This window comes from Prionailurus viverrinus, chromosome B4, assembly GCF_022837055.1.
Source record: "Prionailurus viverrinus isolate Anna chromosome B4, UM_Priviv_1.0, whole genome shotgun sequence".
In the NCBI taxonomy this organism is placed as follows: Eukaryota; Metazoa; Chordata; class Mammalia; order Carnivora; family Felidae; genus Prionailurus; species Prionailurus viverrinus.
Genome location: NC_062567.1, coordinates 118,822,364 through 118,845,922, shown reverse-complemented (window position 1 = coordinate 118,845,922; position 23,559 = coordinate 118,822,364). Strand labels below are relative to the sequence as shown.

At 38.3% G+C, this 23,559-nt stretch overlaps 1 protein-coding gene across 2 annotated transcripts in view; it reads right to left on the bottom strand.

Moving 5' to 3' along the window:
* Positions 1-23,559, bottom strand: part of ANO4 (anoctamin 4) — a 395,947-nt gene that overhangs the window by 153,227 nt on the left and 219,161 nt on the right. The window contains exons 5-6 of one of the 2 annotated variants that reach the window (XM_047866608.1): positions 4,927-5,027; positions 1,467-1,511 (exon numbers count right to left, since the gene is read on the bottom strand). In XM_047866608.1, coding sequence (XP_047722564.1) covers positions 1,467-1,511; positions 4,927-5,027 — 146 coding nt within the window. Of the gene's footprint in view, positions 1-1,466; positions 1,512-4,926; positions 5,028-23,559 lie in introns of those variants that run through there. The other variant, XM_047866607.1, reaches the window with a different exon arrangement.

Here is a 23,559-nt window from a genome sequence, read left to right as displayed (position 1 = left end):
CACCTACTATGTGCTAGGTGCTCGAAATATAGAATTGGACAAGCCATCCTTGCCTTCGCACACCATCCAGGTGGATAGATGGTCACCTACATCATAGGTTACAGCACAGGCCCAGCAGTCTTGTGTTTTAATAAGCTTTCCAGGTTTGCTGGTTAAAGTTTGAGAGCTATTGAGAACTAGTGATATAGGCTAATATGTTACCATCAGAGTTTTATAGAAGGTCATTATATGACAAGGGACTAATCTAAATCATGGTAAATCCAGGGCACCTGGGTGGCTCAGTTGGTTAAGTGTCTGACTTCGGCTCAGGTCATAATCTCACGGTTTGTGGGTTCGAGCCCTGCATGGGGCTCTGCACTGACAGCTCAGAGCCTGGAACCTGCTTCAGATTTTGTGTCTCCCTCTCTCTGGCCCTCCCCTGCAAATGCTATGTCTCTCTCCGTCTCTCAGAAATGAGTAAACATTTAAAAACATTTTAAATCATGGTGAATCCAAATGCCATCACTACTGTCTAAGGAAAGAAGAATTGCTAGTAAGGATACTGTGCAGGGACATTTATGGAAACTACATCTTAGTTTCTTTGGATGTCAAGTCTTATACCCTACTTTGTTGAGTGCACATGCATTTGAGTAAACCCACTAAAATATATCAATTTATCTTATAATTATCATTCTGCATAGCACATAAACAGAGTAAACTTGAATCCTAACTCTCACAGAACAATAGGATTTTCAGAGAAATGCAATGGTCTCCAAGTTTAATAGTCAGCTCAGCTCAGGGTGAATGGTCACATAAGACTAATTAAAATTTTGAAATTAGGTTTCTAGTTATCACAACAGTATCAAATTAAAGGACTCCATTGATGCCCCCCTCTGTCTCCCTGGCTTCTCAAAAAATAACAAGAAACAAGCTTTGGAAGCATATATAGTACACTGAAGGCAATTTTCAGCCAGTAGAATTTTGGGTGGGTGGGGAAAGGTTAAAGAAAAAAGGAAAGTAGGAAGGGCTTCTGAGTAAGGTAATACATCTACATATTTTACAAACAAAGTCTTACTAACATAAGAGGGCCCCGCCCATGGGCTGCTGAACAGCTATCTGCTTTTTGACATATTTATTGTCTGCACTTCAAGATTTCAAGTTACTTATAGTGGAGGGTGGGATTTTTGTGGAAAAGAAATAACATTCAGACCAAAGATGCACTCAACAGCTGGGGATTTTTGGTAATTTATCTAATAATATAATGGGCTATAAATTCTGTTCTCCTAAGTGTGAAGAAGTTACAGGGAAGATTCTGAGAAGAGCATTTTCATCTTTTATCTTTCCAGGCTAACCTGAAATACCTATTTTGGAATGTTCATGGCGGTCAGTTTTGCCATGTGACAAAGGCCCCCAGCTTGTATTCCTTGTCATTGTTGGAACAAACAGGCCAACAGATCAAACACATCATGACAGAGCATGCTACTAACCTGCTCATGAACTTGTACCGGCGGGGCAGGTAATAGATTTTTCTCCTGGAAGAACAGCAAAAATGAAGCCAGTCGAGAAGAAAACCCATCGTCAGTTACAGTTTGAACTAGCAAGGAAGGAAAGGAGATTGAAGATAGAAGCCTGTAAGAGGTGAAGAAGAAAAAACTAAAAAGAGATTAACAGTGAGAAATGTAGTAGGAACATAGGGCATGCATTTTTTGAGTCATGAAATCTTATGAAATATTTTCCATTGGTATTTCTTCCTCTCATTATCATAATTTTTTATGGTTGCTCTTCGCCTACACAGCCTGTGCAGAACGATGATTTGGAGCAATTGGTATTCGTATGAATTTAGCCGAGGTCAGCCTTTTTTTTTTTTTTTTTAGGAATGAAGAAATGGATTGCCAGCCTGCTGGCAACATGCACAATTTAATGGGCATACTATTATATTAACTAATATTTATATAGCTCTTGAAGTTTACAGAAGACTTCTCTCATTTGATTTAGCCAGGGTAATATAAAAAGTACATATTTTACAACCAGTATGGGAAGAACAGTAATCAGCATCAACATCCTACTGCAAATAACCGCACTAGGGAATACTGTCTAGCCACTGGCTCTGATTGGACATGAATTAAGGAGGTAAAACAAGGAATCTTGGAAAAAAAATCTTTTAAAAGTCAGACTTAGTAAGGGTGTGTTGTACTTCTGTGTATCTGTATTTTTTAAAGCACTCCAGATTAAAATTCTGGGTGTAATCTGAATGGAGAGTGTATGGATTAGATGCTTCATAAAAAAAAACAAACAATTAGCCCTTGCATATTTTGGGCTTCAAACAATGGAGTAGTAATGAAACTGATGTGGTTTATATATATTCTGAACTGTTACTAAGCTATCTCACTTATGGAAAATGAGAAGTTTATACACAACTTTGCCCATCTATGAAAACTGATAAACATATTCATGTTTTTAGTAGACAAAACTACTAAAATAGAGACAAGATCACGAGCTGCTAGGGGTTTGTATTGAGGTAGAAGGGATGAACAGATGGAGTAAAAAAGATTTTTAGGTCAGTAAAACTATTCTGTGTGACACCATAATGGTGGATACATGACATGGATTTTTCAAACTGCATAGAACTATACAACCCAAAGAGTGAACCCTAAAGTAAACTGTGTACTTTAGATAATAATAATGTATCAATATTGGTCCATTAAATATAACAAATATACTACACTAATGCAAAATATTAACAATAAGGAAACTGAAAGTGGGGTGAGAAGGCATGTATGAGAACACCATACTATCAACTCAATTTTCTGTAAGCCTAAAAATGCCCTAAAATTAGTCTATTAATTAAAAAAAATAAAAATAAAAGAGACCATATCCATGGACATATAAGTACTTAAGCAAATTTTGTTCACAAATTCCCTTAAGAAAATTATTCAACTTTGCTTTAAACATTGCAGGAGTAAAAAACCCAAGGAGACTAACCCAGGATTCAGAAGCGCAATCTACAGAAAATAATAAATACACACACAATTCTTTGAGGCATTTACATTTAGCCAAACTGATGTTTGTACATTTTGTTGAAGTGATATGGCAGGAAAATTCCTCCTTTGGAAATACATAGATCTCCTTAGGCTAGAGTTATTTACCTGAAACACTGGACAAAATAACTGCATAAAATTTAAGTGCATCAGGTTCTATCTAGTGAAGCTATGCTTAAGTAAAATCACATCAATATTAGTGAGGCTAATTAGTATCCACTATTAACACTATTTTGTCCTAACATTGTCCTGCAGGAATAACTACATTTACAAAGAAGATTATTATTCATAGTTATTACAGTTTTTCATTTATTCCCTGGATCACAGTCTCTTAATACGGCATAAGGAAAGTATTAATGCTGCTTCCAGGCTGCACCTTTCTGCTATATAATGAGCATGTAGAAATGTTAGCTATGATACAGTCAGGCCCTTTATATATGAAATGGTTCCACGTACTAGGAACTTGCTGTGCATTAACACTGCTCGAGTTTCCACAATCTCCTTGGGTTTTTTGCTTGAAAACTGTGTTCTTGTAGAAGGTTTTGTGAGATTGCTAGGGAGGAACTATCAATTTCACTAAGTTTTACTATCTCACTTTTATCAAAACACAGACTTTTGACTGTTGGCTGTAAGATGTTGGTCTGATACACGACTGTGTCTAAGCATAGATTTCTTTTCCTTTTGGTCTTTATGAGTGATATGGTATTAATCTGTATTAAATAGTTATAGCATTGATAAATAACTGGCTTTAATTAATTATAATTATAGTGTAACAAGTTTCGATAGAAACTAAACTGATAAATGACTCAGTGATTTTATATAATTTTTTTAATCTTTGGGTTCTCAGATTTCCTTTGTCACATTTTAAATACAAAAATAAGTCAAAAGTTTAGAACTATGTTTATCTCAATTCCTTTGAGAATTTTGCCTTGAGGTAAACAGATACTAGAAATCCCAGCCTCTATTTTGACTTGGTATTAGAACAAAAAGGCCAATAAACAAAGAAAGTAAGATGCACCAGGGAGATACATTACAGATCTCTGAGTGGAAACTGCCCTTCTCTAAATGTGTCCCTAGTGCCTCTGTCTCTGTAATTTCCCACAGCTCATTAAGAGGTATATTTTAGAATTGGCACCAGTTTGCTTGGTTTCTGTCATCTGACTTGGTCTTATTGGCAAATTGTGAACGAAAAGGTTTTAATTCTTTATTCCCTTTGGAACTTCCCTTGGTACTAAATCTCTCCATCTCCTTTAGGATATTCCATTATTTACTTTCTACATATTTTGGCATTTATAATTTCAAGTTTAAAACTTTAGCAAATGTAGATACCTTTTCCTTAATCTATATGGAAAATAAGAATATCCACTACAAGATGAAGGTAAATTAATCCTTTAAATAACTAAGCAATCCACATGAAGTATTTTCTATTCCCTTTGGAATAAATATCAATGATTATGCTTGCACAGTACTTGTGAACTGACTTTTTAAAATTTAAAAATGATTTAAAAAGTAGATCACATTTTCGTGAAATTTCTTGAACTTGCTTTAATGGAGGCAGATTTTAATGTCAGTAAGAACCTGCACCATCGATGCCTGGCGTCTGGCCATTCAAAGCAGCAGTACACAGGGCTTTTGAAAATGACATTTTGGAAATGAAAATACCACTTGAAAAATTCTTATTTCTCAGAGGCAGTTGACATATTTACCTGCTAAGGACTGAATTAGCCAGGAGTTTTCACAAAAAGCCATGAAGTCATCATAAGCCATAAAGACTGTATTTCCTAAGTATTTTAAACACCTTCTCTAATAATGTTTCAGTCTGCATTTCGGTTTTATTTGTTTCAAGAGAAGGGCACATTAGTTTTACAGGGAAGCAGTAGAGAGTGGGAAAAAATATATTTACACCTACCTGAAAGGCATTCTTACATTCATTTGTTCTGCATATCTTCCAAGCACTTCCCATGGGGCATGCAACTTCACAAAGATAATGTCACTATTTATTAGAGAGGACTGAAACAGAAAAAAGAAACAAAATTGAAAAGTATATCCAAATTTCATATGGTTTAAATTGAGTTGGAATTTAGAACAGGAGTTTAGGATTTGGGGCATTTTCAGCCCAAACTGGGTCCTTGTGTGTGCATCTATTCATTCGAAAAATATACCAATATGTGTCTGGCACTGGACACCCAGCTGTGAAAAGAGACATGAATGCCATTTACATTCTACAAACATACAAAAAAAAAGAAATAGGCAAAAACAGGTTTAAAAGAAAGAGATAAGTTTAGATAGCGATGAATATTCTGAAGATAACAAAATAATGGGAGAAATTATAGGGAGGGGGGCACACACTACTTTGGGCAAGGGGTCCAGAAAGGCCCCTCTGCAGAGAGGACATGCAAAGTTGAGACACAAAGGAGCCAGCTGGGTAAGAGCATGGAATAAATGTTCCAGGGGCAAAGGCCCTAAGCTCAGAACTCGCGTGGTATGCTCTGTGTTTGAGGAGCAGTTAGGAGAGCAGAGTGGCTGGAGTGTATTCATCATAAAGATTAGTGTGAGTAGAGGTTGAAAAGGTGAGTGGGAGCCAGCATGTGCAGTGCTTCACCAGCCATAAGACAACTGGACTTTATCCCAGGAACACTGGGAAGTCATTTTGATTGAGATTTTCAAAGATCACTGTGGCTAGTGCACGGAGAAAAAAATATATCAGGGAGAGTTGCAGAGAAAGCAAGAGAAGAAGAGATGCTCTCAATCATCCAGGCAAAATAAAAAATCGGTGGTTGTGGAGATAGAGGGTCTTCAGTGAGGTGAGTTTTGCATCTGGATCACTATCAGGGAAGGCTTTTTCAAAGGCTTTTAACTCCTCTTGGGCTTTTTATCAATACAGCACATAGACAGGAAAGTAAAACCAGGACTTCACATTTTAGTAACCACCCAACAAGTTTTGGTCTATGTCTCTGGCCAAGGGATATCTCCAATTAGGAGACTTCCTTTGGAAGTCATCTCCCAGGGCTGGGTTGTGGAAGGAGGTAGAAGAAAAATGAGAAAACAGTGAGCCAGACCAGTTTAAATTAGCAAAATGGTCTATTGTTTATCCATATCTCTTTCACACAAGCTCATTCTAGACTGCATGCCATTTAAATTTTTATAGTGTAAGAATGTTAACAGATATTTTAGGCTTGTGTGGCTAAGCTCTCCTTATAACAATATTTATAAACAATCCATTACTTTTACACAACTGACAAAAATAGAAGCCCAACTTTATGGGATAAATTTGTGCTACAGGGAATCGTTTTTAAATTGCAGATGATGTGCAGTTGCAATTCATTGCTCATATTTTCATTCAGAGTCTTCTTGCTGGGTTTATAAATATTGTACTTAATTTATAAGAATTCCCCAAGATATTATGAAGATCAAACTGGTATCAACTACAAAGTTCCCAGGAACTCTGATGGTGGTGAATTTCCCAAAGGTGAATTTCCCAGAGCCTGGGCCCAAATCCACAATGATGGAGGGCAAACTTTGATATTGGTCTGAAAACCAAACTTTCTAGAAATTCAGGCTGAAATGAGGTTTTATATTCTAGATTGGGACAAGGAGACCTCTGGCTGTAAGCCCCCTAAGCACAAGGAACATTTCTGCTATTCACAGTCGAATCCTCCGGGCCTAGCACAGTGCCTGATCCAGAGGGAACACACAATCAATACTTATCTAGAGTATGGTTAGTGAAATGTGAACAGTTAGTCCTGGTCCAAGTGAAAGTTGCTTGTGTGAAGCAAGAAGGATGAAGTGATTCTTGGAGCCACATAGCTGGTAACTGCAAATGAGGTACCCATCCAGGGAACAGACAAGCCAATATGCACTGAAGATGTGACAACCAGCTGTTGGATCTCTTTGCATGAACTGGTTTTCCATTGAGTAACCCATTATATCCAATCCTCTCTAGATTGGATGCTTATAGCTACGTAGCCAGGGGGAGTGTAAATGAGCTCATAGGTAGCAATGTCCATACAGAACACAGAGAAAGTGCACATACCCACAAAAATCTCCATCCTGTCCCATTCACATCTGTAGATGCAGGTATGAGATAGTCTCAGCTTATCAGCTGAGCAGTTTTTGCACTGGAAAAGACTGCCATTTGTTTTCCAATATATAGTACAGTTTTCCAAGTTATAAAACAGAAGACTATTTTCTAATAAATGGATCTTTTTGTTTATATTAAAGACATACATCAGATTCTGGGTAGGTATTATGGCTTTCCCACTTGAAAATGTTAATTTTGACATTGGGAATTCTTTAAGTTCACTTAGCCTTCCTACAAGATTTTACACTCACCTGTTTCTTCTCTCATCTTCCCAAGACAGAGTGAAACTGTGCATCAAGGAATATGGGAATGTAATTGATTCACAGACTCAACCAAACTCTGACTTATAGCAGAATATAATCTTTTTAATTAAAAAACATTTTTTTACATTTATTTATTTTTTAGAGACAGAGAGAGACAGAGCACAAGTGGGGGAGGGGCAGAGAGAGAAGGAGACACAGAATCTGAAGCAGGTCCCAGGCTCTGAGCTGTCAGCACAGAGTCCGATGTGGGGCTCAAATCCACAAACCGTGAGATCATGACCTGAGCCGAAGTCGGACGCCTAACTGACTGAGCCACCCAGGTAGAATATAATCCTCAGATACACTCTTTGTGAAATTATTGTAATTGCTAGATTTATAGAAAATAAATACAGTGGAAGAAAAATCATTTTGTAAAACTCCATGAATATGTGAAAATATTAAGCAGACTACATTAAAATATTATACTTAGGGCACATTTTAAATGCCACATTTCTGGGGCATCTGGGTGGCTCAGTCGATTGAGTGGCTGACTTTGGCTGAGGTCATGATCTCATGGTTTGCGAGTCTGAGCCCTGCGTCAGGCTTGCTGCTGTCAGTGCAGAGCCCGCTTTGGATCTTCTGTCCCCATCTCTCTCTGTCCCTCCCTCGCTCACACTTTCTCAAAAATAAAATAAACATTTATTTATAAATGAATAAATAAATAAATATCTGTCACATTTCTGTGTGTGGAAAAGCCAAGTTCATTATCTGAATACACATGGAGTCAACTAAAATTCTAATGTAGACTCTACCATTTTCTGCATAAAAGCATAGCTGTTTTGACTCATTCAAGCGGGATAAAAATATCTTCATTTTTCTTATTTCAATTATAATAATAATTATAAAACCAACACTTTATTATTTTTAGAGCTTAATAATTTTGGAAACAATTTCACATTGTTACCTCATTTTATTCCTACACAAACCTTGCAAGGGAGGCTTTCCTTCCACTCCTTAAAGGGGAAAGAGACAGGCCAAGTAATTCACTCACAGCCAAACTGAATGTTTATCCCAGATAGAGCTAACACTCATATCCCTGGACTCCCTTGTCAATTTTACCTAATAAATTCTGAGGTTTAAATAAATCTATGGCTTTGTACATGCATTGAAGATACATAATTTCTGAATTGTTTATATAAATTAATCTGTTTATTAGTTTATACAAACTATACAAACTAATCTGAAAAGAATTCTGTATTTTAGAAAACAAAGCAACAAAACCAAGGCAAAAGTAAGCTACTAATGAATTAAGATTTGATTTGAGACTATTAAAAGTTACTTGCATAATCTTGAGAAAAATCTTAGCTGAATTGCCTTGAATGATAATGAATGTTTAGTCATAGGTTGTATGTGTGTGTGTTGGGGGGTACTTATTACTTACATTCAGTTTTTCAAGGAGGAACTGAACATCATCCCAGAAAAATAAATATGAAACAGATTACTGCTAATTATATGGTTCATATATCACTCTTTTCTCTACTGCTGAATGATTATGCTACTGTTTCTAAATAGGTTTTTCCTCATTATTAAGTATTCCTTTCCACATAAATCCAAGAGTGCAAGTGACAAAGCGAAGAGAAATGAAATGGTTTTTTGAAACATAGAGTTGTTTCTTTAATATCCTGCCCCTTAGGTTAGAACCATGGGGAGAAGAAAAATGGCCATTTAAAGGAGTTGGGAAAATATCTCTGGAAGAGTGGCTGGAGAAATTAAGAAGTAGCATGGAAACTACCTGAACTGGAAACAGAAAACATTCCTTCTTTCTTTCCTTCATTCAGCAAGATCCCATTCAATACCCTGTATGCACTAGATGCTAGAATGCAAGGATATGTAAGTCATGGTCCTTGCCTGGGTATGTCACAATTTAGTAAGGGAAGGCTAAATCAAGCAGCAGTACAGAAAAGAAGTAGTGTGCCATTACCTAAATCAAGCAATCTCTCTCTCAAAGACATGTATATGAATGTACACATCTTTATATCTCATGAGCATCAATACCATTGCTGAGAAGGGGATACTGAGTGAAAAACAGGTTTGGATGTGGGGGCATGGAGGTAGTGCATAAACTCAGTTTTGGAAATGTTAAGTTTCAGCTCCCCATGAGAAGATGCCTTGTGGGTAGTTAAATTAGTCTGGAACTCAGGGGAGCAGTATGGGCCAGAGATACAAAGTAAATGTGGCCAGGACATAGACGGCATTTAAATCTATGGGATTGGAAGAGAGCACTTTGAGAAAGAGTATAGGTGCAGAGCCACCTATGGGTAGCTGAACTTCAGAGGTTAGTTAAGAATGCAGACTCTGAGGTCAGACTATACATATTCCTATTCCTATTGTCTCTTTTACCAGCTCTGTGATCTTGGGTAAGCTATTTACCTCTCTGTGCCTCAGTTTGTTCAACTGTAAAATGGAAAAATGATAGCAATATCTAGCTATGGAATCACACTAAATGGCATAATAAAGATAAGATGTATGTAAAAACATGTTAGTTGTCATGATCTCCAAGATGGGCCATGCCATACTGGTAGTGTTGGGAGGAACATAGCTTTCCTACTCATCCAAGTTACAACCTGTGAATATGACCAATAAGGAACCAGTATCTGAAGAGAATTTTCTAGTCTTTGACTACAAGGCTGAAGAAACCCTGAGAATCAAGCCTCAATTCCTGTCTCCTGTCCCTCCATGGTCCCCAGGTCTCTTATATGTTAAGGACATTCATTCATTAAGATTCAACAGACATTCACTGACTACTATATATCAGGTACTCTGCTAGGTGCTGAATATACAAGATAGCTAGAATTTATAGTATAGAGTAGGGGACAAATATTAAACAACAAATAAATATGGGATTTAAAATTATGAGAAGTAGCCAAAAGGAAAAAATATATAATGCCATAAGAGAGAAGAATTGGGGGTACCTGCCTTAGATTTCCTGGTTAACCTCTGAAGGTATGGCATCTAACCTGAGATCCAAAAGATGAGAAGGTGCTAGCTGTGGGAGAAATCAAGTGAAGAGCATTCCAGACAGAGGGAATAGAAAGTATGAAGACCCAGAGATTGTACTAGAAACTAAAAGGCTCAGGTGACTGGAAATTGTTAAGTTTGAGGTAGGCAGAGTTACCTGAGATGGAGTTGGAGAAAATGGCTGTGGACAGACCATGCCAGGCCAAGTTCAATGTGGTAAGGAGTTTAGATTTTATTCTGTAAGGTCAGTGAGAAGTCACCAATGGGTTAAAAGCAGGAAGGGAACATGAAGCTTGTTTTAGAAAGTATACTCTAAATAGCCTATGGAAAATGTTCCAGAGGGAACCCAGGACTTGGAAGTTCAATAGGAAAGTTATTCTAGCAAGCCAGGTAAGACAAGATGATGGCTGAAACCAGGAGGTAGATGTAGTAAGGAAAAATGGGACAGACTTGAGATCAATTTGGAGGCAGATTTGAAAGTATTTGGGATTGGTCAAATGAGGAGAGAGAGAAAAAAAAAATCCAGTGTCCAAATTAATGTGCACGTTGTTTCACCTGGAAAACTGGATGGATGGTAGTACCACATAATGAGAGAATAATCAGGGGAAAGATGGCTGTTTGCTTTAGGATATGCTATATTTGAGAACCTGGGAGATATATACATACAAGTGTGAAGTAGGCAAATGGGTATGGGAGTTGGCCTCAGGGCTAGTGGGGCTTATTAATTTGAGAATTACAGACACATCATTAATATTTAAAAGCAGAGAACTTGATGTGGTCACCTTAGGAAGTAGCAAAGACTAGGCACTAGGGTGCAACAACATTTAGAAGGTTTGGAAGAAGAGAAAGCAACCATCAAAGGAGACTAAGGAGGAACCACCAGAGAGGTAGATGGGAAATAACAAAGGAGACAAAACAGAAGCTGCGAGGAATGGGTGTTTCTAGAAGGATGAAGGGATAAGCTGTGTCAAGTAAGGAGCAGCTCAGGGAACCCTTCCCACAGCTAGTCCGGGCTGATGCTTAAAGTTAGTGCCATTTGTCCCATCTCTGCTGCTGCAGCTGTCTCTTAGGGCTTGCTGGCACTGCCCTTGGCCCTGGCTTTGAAGCTGATGCAGAGCTGAGATGGAACTGCTTCCAGTAGTGTTCAGCTTGTTCCCTGAAGCTAGGACCTTCCATGAGGAGTCAGAGCTGATTTCAAGGAGGACTCGTGGGTACCAAGCTATGTCTCTCCCAAGTGCCACTCCCTGCCACATGCAAACCAGCAGCAAAGAATGAAGCCCACACATGAGTCCCTTTGCCCATGCTGGGGAGAGACAGGAGTGCCCTCAGAGCACTTTGTCAAGGGGGCAGAAGTGGCTTGAGTCTCTGCTCTGCACCTGGAGTTCCCTGTCTCTGGCTGTATGTTCTCCAACTTCTCCCAAGAATTCTCAGGCAAAAGCTGCTGGCAACCTCCCAGAATTTCTGAGATGGGCATGCAAATCAACCTCCCCTCTACCTCCAGGTCTCCTCACAAACACATATGCTAATTTCAAAGAAAAAGCTCATTGCAATTTGAGCTTCATTTTACATCTATGATATAGGCCTGAATGAGATCATGATCTTGTACACAGTCACACGTGGATAATATGTTTGTGTGTATGTACATAAAGACAATATACCAGAAAGCACATGTGCCACAGAAACCTTATTCTGGGAAATTTTTATCAATCTATTTTCACCTCAGATACATTTTCAGTGACTAGGTTATACTAAAACAGGACGGTAGCAATTCTTTAAAAAGTAGCAAAAGAAGGGAAAGCAGTTTAAAAGGATTTGGTTAATCCCTTGTTATCAAACATTTATTTTATGTGTATTCATCACTAGCTTTGTGCTGGGAAAGGGTCATTTGTGTTACAATAAGGCAACTAACTCCGATGTACCTTGGACTACACAAAAAAAGAAGACAGTTATAATAACTGTATATGCAATTTGAGTAGAATTATAAAACAACAAATAAGTGCATGACATGTAACCTTTCTTAATACATAAAAAAAATAGAGTAAACACATGGCGTAATGATTAAAAGTCCTAGCTTTGGAATTCCCAAGCTTTGGAATTCAAGGTTCAAGGGCCAGATGTGCTACTTAGTAACTGATGACCTTGAGCAAAATATTTCATCTCTATAAGTCTCCATTCTTTCATCTGTGAAATGTGAATTACAGCACTTCAGATTTCTTCTGAGGACTATGAGTTTTAATACATGCAAAGTATTTAGCTAGTTCCTTGTGCACTAAAAATGCTCTTTAAATGGTAAAGAAGGTATGTGATTTATCAAGGCATATGAAAACATTTTCAAAAGTTAAAGCTTTGATCAAAGAATAAAAAGGATTGCTTTCTTCAACCTGGTTTGCAAATTTTGGCCATGAAAATATAGTGATGGAACATTAGTAATGAAGAGGTATTTGCTTGGAGGGACTAGGAAAGGCAGCTGCATGTGAAAATTGAACAGTGTTCCTCTCCAAGGATATTACAGAGTGAAGGTCTGGCTCAAGGGAGCCTGCCTCTCTCACTTTCAAGCTCATTGGATTCTGGTTTCATCTAAGAGATAAAAAATAAGAAAGTAAGATTGGGGTTATGTTTGTGCTAAATAGGAAGAAGGAACAGGTGGAATGGGGGAATGAAAATGGAGGTCTATTTGGAAATAGTCCTCCCATTGGTCTAGGTTTATCTGTAGCAACCCCAAGAAGTCTTGGGGCCCTAAAAGAGGATATCAAAGTTAAAAAGGCCTGTCCATCATCCCTAGGCCAACTGAGCTCAAAAGATGACACAAATCCATTTTTTAAATTTGAAAGAAATGGTCTTAAGAGAGCTGGAGCTTAGGAAAAGAAGACTAATGAAAACCTAGGCATAGATACTTCCCAAAAGTATCTAGAAGTATCTTTGGTTTGTCTTGAAAGGTAACCATTGGCCAACAGACAACTGGGTACTACTGTGCAGTAGAAAGAACGCATGGGAAGGTCCTCCCACAGCTCACTGCACACTTGGGTAAGTCACTTCACTCCTCTGACTCTCAGTTTCTCACTGACCACAAAGAGATAACATGGCCCCTGAGCTGCAAATGTCTAAGGCTGTTTTGAGGCTCAAAGTGGAATAACATGTAAAAGCGTGTTGAAAATTGCCCGGTCCCAGCCTGGTCTCTGAGTGGACCTTAGATTTGCTAACTGGCCTTTCCTTTCTGCCTTAAGTTTCCTCACCTGCAGAAGGAGGGGCTGGAATAATTCACTTGGTTCCAAACTTATTCAGTGGAAGTATACCTTGGAAATCATGGTGTTCTCTGCAGGTGACCATGAATCTCATCCTGTGAACTATAATTTAACACTCACTCACTTATCCATTTATGTATTCCACAAACCATTATTGAGAACCTACAAAGTGTTGGGAGGACAGCTGTGAATAAAACAGACTGAATCTCTGCTCCCATGAATTCTACTGGGGAGAGAAACTTTGAATAAATAGGTATATAATATTTCTGATGGTATGCCTTGAAGAAAAATAAGGTTAAGAAAATAAAAAGTAATGGTTGGAAGATTTTATTTTAGATAGAGTGGTATGAATAGGCTTTTTGATAAGGTGACATCTGAGCAGACACCCAAAGAAAGTGTATAAGAATGTGGTTTCATTATCCAGGGACAGAACATTCCAGGCAGCAGAGTCAAAGGCAAAAGGCCTGAGGCATAATATGCTTCACATTTTCATTTATTGAGCACAAAGGGTCAAATCAGGGTAGTTACTTGCACCTGTTCTGTATCCCCTTAGGCAAATAGCAGGGTGTCACTTTCTCATAACTATATTGGTAGAAAAACAAAGAAAACTCTTAAAATGCTGCAGCCAAAAAATATTAATTTCAGCTAGGAATTGAGATAAGCCTCTTGGAGAAAAAACTACAGTGGTTCAGACCTGAAGACACATATAGATTGAAAGTGAAGAAATGAAAAAAGATATTCCATGCAAATAGAAATGAAAAAAAAGGCAGAGTAGCAATACTCATAAAAATGTAGACTTAAAAAAATACTTTGACGAGGAGTTACTACGAAGATGGCAGCATAGGAGGACGCTGGGCTCACCGTGCATCCTGCTGATCACTTAGATTCCACTTACAACTGCCTAAATAACCCAGAAAACCACCAGAGGATTAGCAGAATGGAGTCTCTGGAGCCAAGCGCAGATGAGAGGCCCACGGAAGAGGGTAGGAAGGGCAGAGAGGCGGTGTGCGCTCCACGGCCTGGCGGGAGGGAGCCGGGGCGGAGGGGCGGCCTGCCGGCAAAGCAAAGCCCCCGAGTCTGGGTGGCAAAGTGGAGGGGCCGGACGGAGTGTGTTCTGACAGCAAGCGGGACTTGACATCTGAAAGGTTATAAGTTAACAGCTCTGCTGGGAGAGTGGGAGGGCTGGAGGACAACGGGAGGAGAGTTGTTCAGCCCCAGACGACAGAGCTCAGCTTGGCAGGGAACAAAGGCTCTCGCCAGCGCCATCTCCCTCACCCATCCCCCAGCCAAAATCCCAAAGGGAACCAGTTTCTGCCAGGGAACTTGCTTGCTCCTCACAAACACCCAACGCTGTGCTTCTGTGGAGCCACCCCTCCAGCAGGGGGTCTGACTCCCTCCCGCTGCCACAGGGCCCCTGCTGAAGTGGATCACATAAGGAGAAGTGAGCTAAGCCTGCCCCTCCTACCCCCGTGCACCTTGCCTACCCACCCCAGCTAATACTCCAGATCCCCAGCACCACAAGCCTGGCAGTGTGCAAGTAGCCCAGACAGGCCACTCCACCCCACAGTGAATCCCGCCCCTAAGAGAAGGGAAGAGTAGGCACACACCAGTCTGACTGCGGCCCCAGCGGTGGGCTGGGGGCAGACATCAGGGCTGACTGCGGCCCCGCCCACCAACTCCAGTTACACACCACAGCACAGGGGAAGTGCCCTGCAGGTCCCCACCACTCCAGGGACTATCCAAAATGACCAAACAGAAGAATTCCCCTCAAAAGAATCTCCAGGAAATAACAACAGCTAATGAACTGATCAAAAAGGATTTAAATAATATAACAGAAAGTGAATTTAGAAAAATAGTCATAAAATTAATCGCTGGGCTTGAAAACAGTATAGAGGACAGCAGAGAATCTCTTGCTACAGAGATCAAGGGACTAAGGAACAGTCACGAGGAGCTGAAAAACGCTTTAACGAGATGCAGAATAAAATGGAAACGACCACGGCTCGGACTGAAGAGGCAGAGGAGAGAATAGGTGAACTAGAAGATAAAATTATGGAAAAAGAGGAAGATGAGAAAAAGAGAGATAAAAAAATCCAGGAGTATGAGGGGAAAATTAGAGAACTAAGTGATACACTAAAAAGAAATAATATACACATTATTGGTATCCCAGAGGAGGAAGAGAGAGGGAAAGGTGCTGAAGGTGTACTTGAAGAAATAGGTGAAAACTTCCCTGAACTGGGGAAGGAAAAAGCATTGAAATCCAAGAGGCATAGAGAACTCCCTTCAGACATAACTTGAATCGATCTTCTGCCTGACATATCATAGTGAAACTGGCAAAATACAAGGATAAAGAGAAAATTCTGAAAACAGCTAGAGATAAACGTGCTCTAACATATAAAGGGAGACCTATAAGACTCATGACTGATCTCTCTACTGAAATTTGGCAGGCCATAAAGGAATGGCAGGAGATCTTCAATGTGATGAACAGAAAAAATATGCAGCCGAGAATCCTTTCTCCAGCAAGTCTGTCATTTAGAATAGAAGGAGAGATAAAGGTCTTCCCAAACAAACAAAAACTGAAGGAATTCGTCACCACTAAACCAGCCCTACAAGAGATCCTAAGGGGAATCTTGTGAGACAAAGTACCAGCGACATCGCTACAAGCATGAAACCTACGGACATCACAATGACTCTAAACCCGCATCTTTCTATAATAACACTGAATGTAAATGAACTAAATGCACCAACCAAAAGACATAGGGTATCAGAATGGATAAAAAAACAAGACCCATCTATTTGCTGTCTACAAGAGACTCATTTTAGACCTGAGGACACCTTTAGATTGAGAGTGAGGGGATGGAGAACTATTTATCATGCTACTGGAAGCCAAAAGAAAGCTGGAGTAGCCATACTTATATCAGACAAACTAGACTTTAAATTAAAGACTTTAAATTAAATTAACAAGAGATGAAGAGGGCATTCTATAATAATTACAGGGTCTATCCATCAGGAAGAGCTAACAGTTATAAATGTCTGTGCGCCGAATACGGGAGCCCCCAAATATATAAAACAATTACTCATAAACATAAGCAACCTTATTGATAATAATGTGGTAATTGCAGGGGACTTTAACACTCCACTTACAGAAATGGATAGATCATCTTGACACACTGTCAATAAAGAACCAAGGGCCCTGAATGATACATTGGATCAGATGGACTTGACAGATATATTTAGAACTCTGCATCTCAAAGCAACAGAATATAGTTTCTTCTCGAGTGCACATGGAACATTCTCCAAAACAGATCATATACTGGGTCACAAAAGAGCCCTTCATAAGTATACAAGAATTGAAATCATACCATGCATACTTTCAGACCACAATGCTATGAAGCTTGAAATCAACCACAGGAAAAAGTCTGGAACCTACAAAAGCATGGAGGTTAAAGAACACCCTACTAAAGAATGAGTAGGTCAACCAGGCAATTAGAGAAGAAATTTAAAAATATATGGAAACAAACAAAAATGAAAATACAACAATCCAAACGCTTTGGGATGCAGCGAAGGCAGTCCTGAGAGGAAAATACATTGCAATCCAGGCGTATCTCAAGTAACAAGAAAAATCCCAAATACAAAATCTAACAGCACACCTAAAGGAAATAGAAGCAGAACAGCAAAGGCAGCCTAAACCCAGCAGAAGAAGAGAAATAATAAAGATCAGAGCAGAAATAAACAATATAGAATCTAAAAAAACTGTAGAGCAGATCAACGAAACCAAGAGTTGGTTTTTTGAAAAAATAAACAAAATTGACAAACCTCTAGCCAGGCTTCTCAAAAAGAAAAGGGAGATGACCCAAATAGATAAAATCATGAATGAAAATGGAATGATTACAACCAATCCCTCAGAGATACAAACAATTATCAGGGAATACTATGAAAAATTATATGCCAACAAATTGGACAACCTGGAAGAAATGGACAAATTCCTAAACACCCACACTCTTCCAAAACTCAATCAGGAGGAAATAGAAAGCTTGAACAGACCCATAACCAGCGAAGAAATTGAATCGGTTATCAAAAATCTCTCAACAAATAAGAGTCCAGGACCAGATGGCTTCCCAGGGGAGTTCTACCAGACGTTTAAAGCAGAGATAATACCTATCCTTCTCAAGCTATTCCAAGAAATAGAAAGGGAAGGAAAACTTCCAGATTCATTCTATGAAGCCAGTATTACTTTGATTCCTAAACCAGACAGAGACCCAGTAAAAAAAGAGAACTACAGGCCAATATCCCTGATGAATATGGATGAAAAAATTCTCAATAAGATACTAGCAAATTGAATTCAACAGCATATAAAAAGAATTATTCACCATGATCAAGTGGGATTCATTCCTGGGATGCAGGGCTGGTTCAACATTCGCAAATCAATCAACGTGATACATCACATTAATAAAAAAGAAGAACCATATGATCCTGTCAATCGATGCAGAAAAGGCCTTTGACAAAATCCAGCACCGTTTCTTAATAAAAACCCTCGAGAAAGTCGGGATAGAAGGAACATACTTAAAGATGATAAAAGCCATTTATGAAAAGCCCACAGCTAACATCATCCTCAATGGGGAAAAACTGAGAACTTTTTCCCTGAGATCAGGAACATGACAGGGATGCCCACTCTCACCGCTGTTGTTTCACATAGTGTTGGAAGTTCTAGCTTCAGCAATCAGACAATAAAAGGAAATCAAAGGCATCAAAATTGGCAAAGATGAAGTCAAGCTTTCACTTTTTGCAGATGACATGATATTATACATGGAAAATCCGATAGACTCCACCAAAAGTCTGCTAGAACTGATACAGGAATTCAGCAAAGTTGCAGGATACAAAATCAATGTACAGAAATCAGTTGCATTCTTATACACTAACAATGAAGCAACAGAAAGACAAATAAACTGATCCCATTCACAATTGCACCAAGAAGCATAAAATACCTGGGAATAAATCTAACCAAAGATGTAAAAGATCTGTATGCTGAAAACTATAGAAAGCTTATGAAGGTAGTTGAAGAAGATATAAAGAAATGGAAAGACATTCCCTGCTCATGGATTGGAAGAATAAATATTATCAAAATGTCAATACTACCCAAAGCTATCTACACATTCAATGCAATCCCAATCAAAATTGCACCAGCATTCTTCTCGAAGCTAGAACATGCAATCCTAAAATTCATATGGAACCAGAAAAGGCCCCGAATAGCCAAAGGAATTTTGAAGAAGAAGACCAAAGCAGGAGGCATCACAATCCCAGACTTCAGCCTCTACTACAAAGCTGTCATCATCAAGACAGCATGGTATTGGCACAAAAACAGACACATAGACCAACGGAATAGAATAGAAACCCCAGGACTAGACCCACAAACGTATGGCCAACTAATCTTTGACAAAGCAGGAAAGAACATCCAATGGAAAAAAGACAGTCTCTTTTACAAATGGTGCTGGGAGAACTGGACAGCAACATGCAGAAGGTTGAAACTAGACCACTTTCTCACACCATTCACAAAAATAAGCTCAAAATGGATAAAGGACCTGAATGTGAGACTGGAAACCACCCAAACCCTAGAGGAGAAAGCAGGAAAAGACCTCTCTGACCTCAGCCATAGCAATCTCTTACTCGACACATCCCCAAACGCAAGGGAGTTAAAAGCAAAAATGAATTACTGGGACCTTATGAAGATAAAAAGCTTCTGCACAGCAAAGGAAACAACCAACAGAACTAAAAGGCAACCAACGGAATGGGAAAAGATATTTGCAAATGACATATCAGACAAAGGGCTAGTATCCAAAATCTATAAAGAGCTCACCAAACTCCGCACCCAAAAAACAAATAACCCAGTGAAGAAATGGGCAGAACACATGAATAGACACTTCTCTAAAGAAGACATCCGGATGGCCAACAGACATGAAAAGATGCTCAACGTCGCTCCTCATCAGGGAAATACAAATCAAAACCACACTCAGGTATCACCTCATGCCAGTCAGAGTGGCCAAAATGAACAAATCAGGAGACTATAGATGCTGGAGAGGATGTGGAGAAACGGGAACCCTCTTGCACTGTTGGTGGGATTGCAAATTGGTGCAGCCACTCTGGAAAACAGTGTGGAGGTTCCTCAGAAAGTTAAAAATAGACCTACCCTATGACCCAGCAATAGCACTGCTAGGAATTTACCCAAGGGATACAGGAGTACTGATGCATAGGGGCACTTGTACCCCAATGTTTATAGCAGCACTCTCAACAATAGCCAAATTGTGGAAAGAGCCTAAATGTCCATCAACTGATGAATGGATAAAGAAATTGTGGTTTATATACACAATGGAGTACTACATGGCAATGAGAAAGAACGAAATATGGCCCTTTGTAGCAATGTGGATGAAACTGGAGAGTGTGATGCTAAGTGAAATAAGCCATACAGAGAAAGACAGATACTGTATGTTTTCACACTTATGTGGATCCTGAGAAACTTAACAGAAACCCATGGGGGAGGGGAAGGAAAAAAAAGAGGTTAGAGTGGGAGAGAGCCAAAGCATAAGAGACTCTTAAAAACTGAGAACAAACTGAGGGTTGATGGGGCATGGGAGGGACGGGAGTGTGGGTGATGGGTATTGAGGAGGGCACCTTTTGGGATGAGCATTGGGTGTTGTATGGAAACCAATTTGACAATAAATTTCATATATTGAAAAAAAACAATGTGGGTAGAAAATTAAAAATACATGTATATGCTAAAAAATACTGTGACAAGATACAAAGAAGGGAATTACAAAATGACCAAGTTATCAGTCCAACAAGAGGATATAACAACTGTAAATATCTAAGCACCCAACATAGAGCACGTAAATACATAAAACAAATATTAACAGACATAAAGGTAAGAACTGAAAGTATTACATTAAAGGTAGGAGACTTTAACATCCTACTTACATCAGTGAATAGATCATCCACAGAGGAAAATCAATAAACAGTGGCTTTTAATGACACATTACAACAGATGGACTTGAGATATATACAGAACATTCTGTCCAAAATTGGCAGGACACATTTTTTTCAACTGCACATTGAAGATTTTCCAGGATAGATCATGTTAGACCACAAAACAAGTCTCAATAAATTAAGAAGACTGAAATCATACTAATTATGTTTTCTAACCAAAATGGCATTAGACTAGAACTCAATTACAAGGAAAAAAAACTAGAAAAAAACCCCACAACCACATGGAGGCTAAACAACATACTTCTAAACAACCAATGGATAAATGAAGAAATCTAAAAGGAAATAAAAAATACATGCAGACAAAAGTAAATGGAAACAAAGTTGTCCCAAATCTTTGGGACAGAGCAAAAGAGTTCTAAAAGGGAATTTATAGTGATACAGCTTACCTCAAGAAGCAAGAATAATCCCAAACAATTTAACCTCACACACAAAGAAACCAGAAAAAGAAAATAAGTAAATCCCAAAGTTAGTAGAAGGAAAGTAATAATAAAGGTCAGAGTAGAAATAAATGAAATGGAGACCAAAAACAAACAAACAAACAAAAAACCAATAGAAAAGATCAAACAAAGAACTGGTTCTTTGAAAAGATAAACAAAATTGAGAAACCTTTAGCCAGACTCATCAAGACAAAAAGAGAGGATTCAAGTAAATAAACTGGAAATTAAAGAGAGGTGACAATGAATACCACAGGAATACAAAGGATTATGAAACTACTATGAAAAATATATGCCAAAAATCAGACAACCTAGAAGAAATGAATAATTTCCTATAAACATTCAATATTCTAAAACTAAATTAGGAAATCACAGAAAATCTGAACAGAATGATTACTGTTATGAAATTCAATTGGTAATCAAAAAACTCCCAAGAAGTAAAACTCCAAGACCAGACGGTATCAAAGGTAAATTCTACCAAATATTTAAAGAACAGTTAATAACTATTCTCAAACTATTCCAAAATATTGAAGAGGAAGGAAAACTTTAAAACTCATTCTATGAAACCAACATTACTCTAATACCAAAACCAGAAAAAGACACTAGAAAAAAAGAAAACTATACTACACATCTCTGATGAACACAGATGCAAAAACATCCAACAAAATATTAGCAAAGTGAATTCCACAATACATTAAGAGGATCATTCACCATGATCATGTGGGATTTATTCCTGGGATACAAAGATGGTTTAATATCCACGAATCAATGAATGTGATATATCAAATTAGCAAAATGAAGGACAAAACCATAGGATTATCTCATTACATGCAGAAAAAGAATCTGACAAAATTCAATATTAATTCATGATAAAAACTCTCAACAAAGTGGGTTTAGAGGGACCAAACCTCAACATATAATGGCCATATAAACCCACAGCTAATATCATATTTAATGGTGAAAAGCTTAGAGGTTTTCCTATAAGATCAGAAACAAAACAAGGATGTCCTCTCTCAAGACTGTTATTCAACATAAAACTGGAAGTTCTAGCCATAGCAATCAGACAGGAAAAAGAGATAAAAGGCATCCATATTAGAAATGAAGAAGTAAATTGTCACTATTTGTAGATGGATGACATGACACTATACGTAGAAAACCCTAAAGACTCCACCAAAAAAACAAAAACAAAAACTGTTAGAACTAATAAATTAATTCAGTAAAGGTGCAGGATAGAATATTAATATACAGAAATCTGTTATATTTCTATATACTAACAATGAAGTAGCAGAAAGAAAAATTAAGAAAACAATATCTCATTTGCAATGGGCACCAAAAAGAGTAAAATAGCTAGGAATAAATTTAACCAAGGAGGTAAAAGACTTACACACTGAAAACTGTAAGATATTGATAAAAGAAATTGAAGATGATACACCATGGTTATGGATTGGAAGAATTATTACTGTTAAAATGTCCATACTACCAAAAGCAATCTACAGATTCAATGTAATCCCTATCAAAATACCAATAGTATTTTTCACAGAACTAGAACAGAATCATAACATTTGAATGGAACCACAAAAGACCCCAACTAGCCAAAGCAATCTTGAGAAAGAACAACAAAGCTAGAGGCATCACAGTCCCAGATTTCAAGGTATGCCACAAAACTGTGGTGGTGCAAGGTGCCTGGGTGGCTCAGTCAGTTAAGCGTACAACTCTTGGTTTCAGCTCAGGTTGTGATCTCATGGTTTTCATGAGTTTGAGCTCTGCATTAGGTTCTGTGCTAACAGTGTGGAGCCTTCGTGGGATTCTCTCTTTCCCTCTCTGCCCCACCCCCACTCACTTGCTCTTTCTCAAATAAATAAACTTCTAAAACATTATAGAAAAAAAAACAGTATGGTACTGATGCAAAAATAGACACATGAATCAATGGAACACAACAGAGGGCCCAGAAAGAAACCCATATTTATATGGTCAGTTAATCTATGACAAAGGAGGCAAAAATATACAATGGGGAAAAAACAGTCTCTTTAATGAATGGTGCTGGGAAAACTGGACAGCCACTGCAAAAGAATGAAACTGAACCACTTTCTTACACCATACACAAACATAAACTCAAAATGGATTAAAGACCTAAATGTGAAACTTAAAACCATAAAACTCCTAAAAGAAAACACAGGCAGTAATTGCTTGGACATCAACCTTAGAATATTTTTCTAGATATGTCTCCCCAGATAAGGGGAACAAAAGCAAAAATAAACTACTGGGAATACACCAAAAGAAAAAGCTTTTGCATAGTGAAGGAAACCATCAACAAAATGAAAGGTCAACCTGCTGAATGGGAGATGTTTACAAATAATATATGCAATAAGGGGTTAAGATATTTCCACCACTGGTGGAAATATAAATTTGTGCAACCACTGTGGAAAACAGCCTTGTGGTTCATCAAACAATTAAAAATAGAAATACCTTACAATCCAGTAATTTTACTAC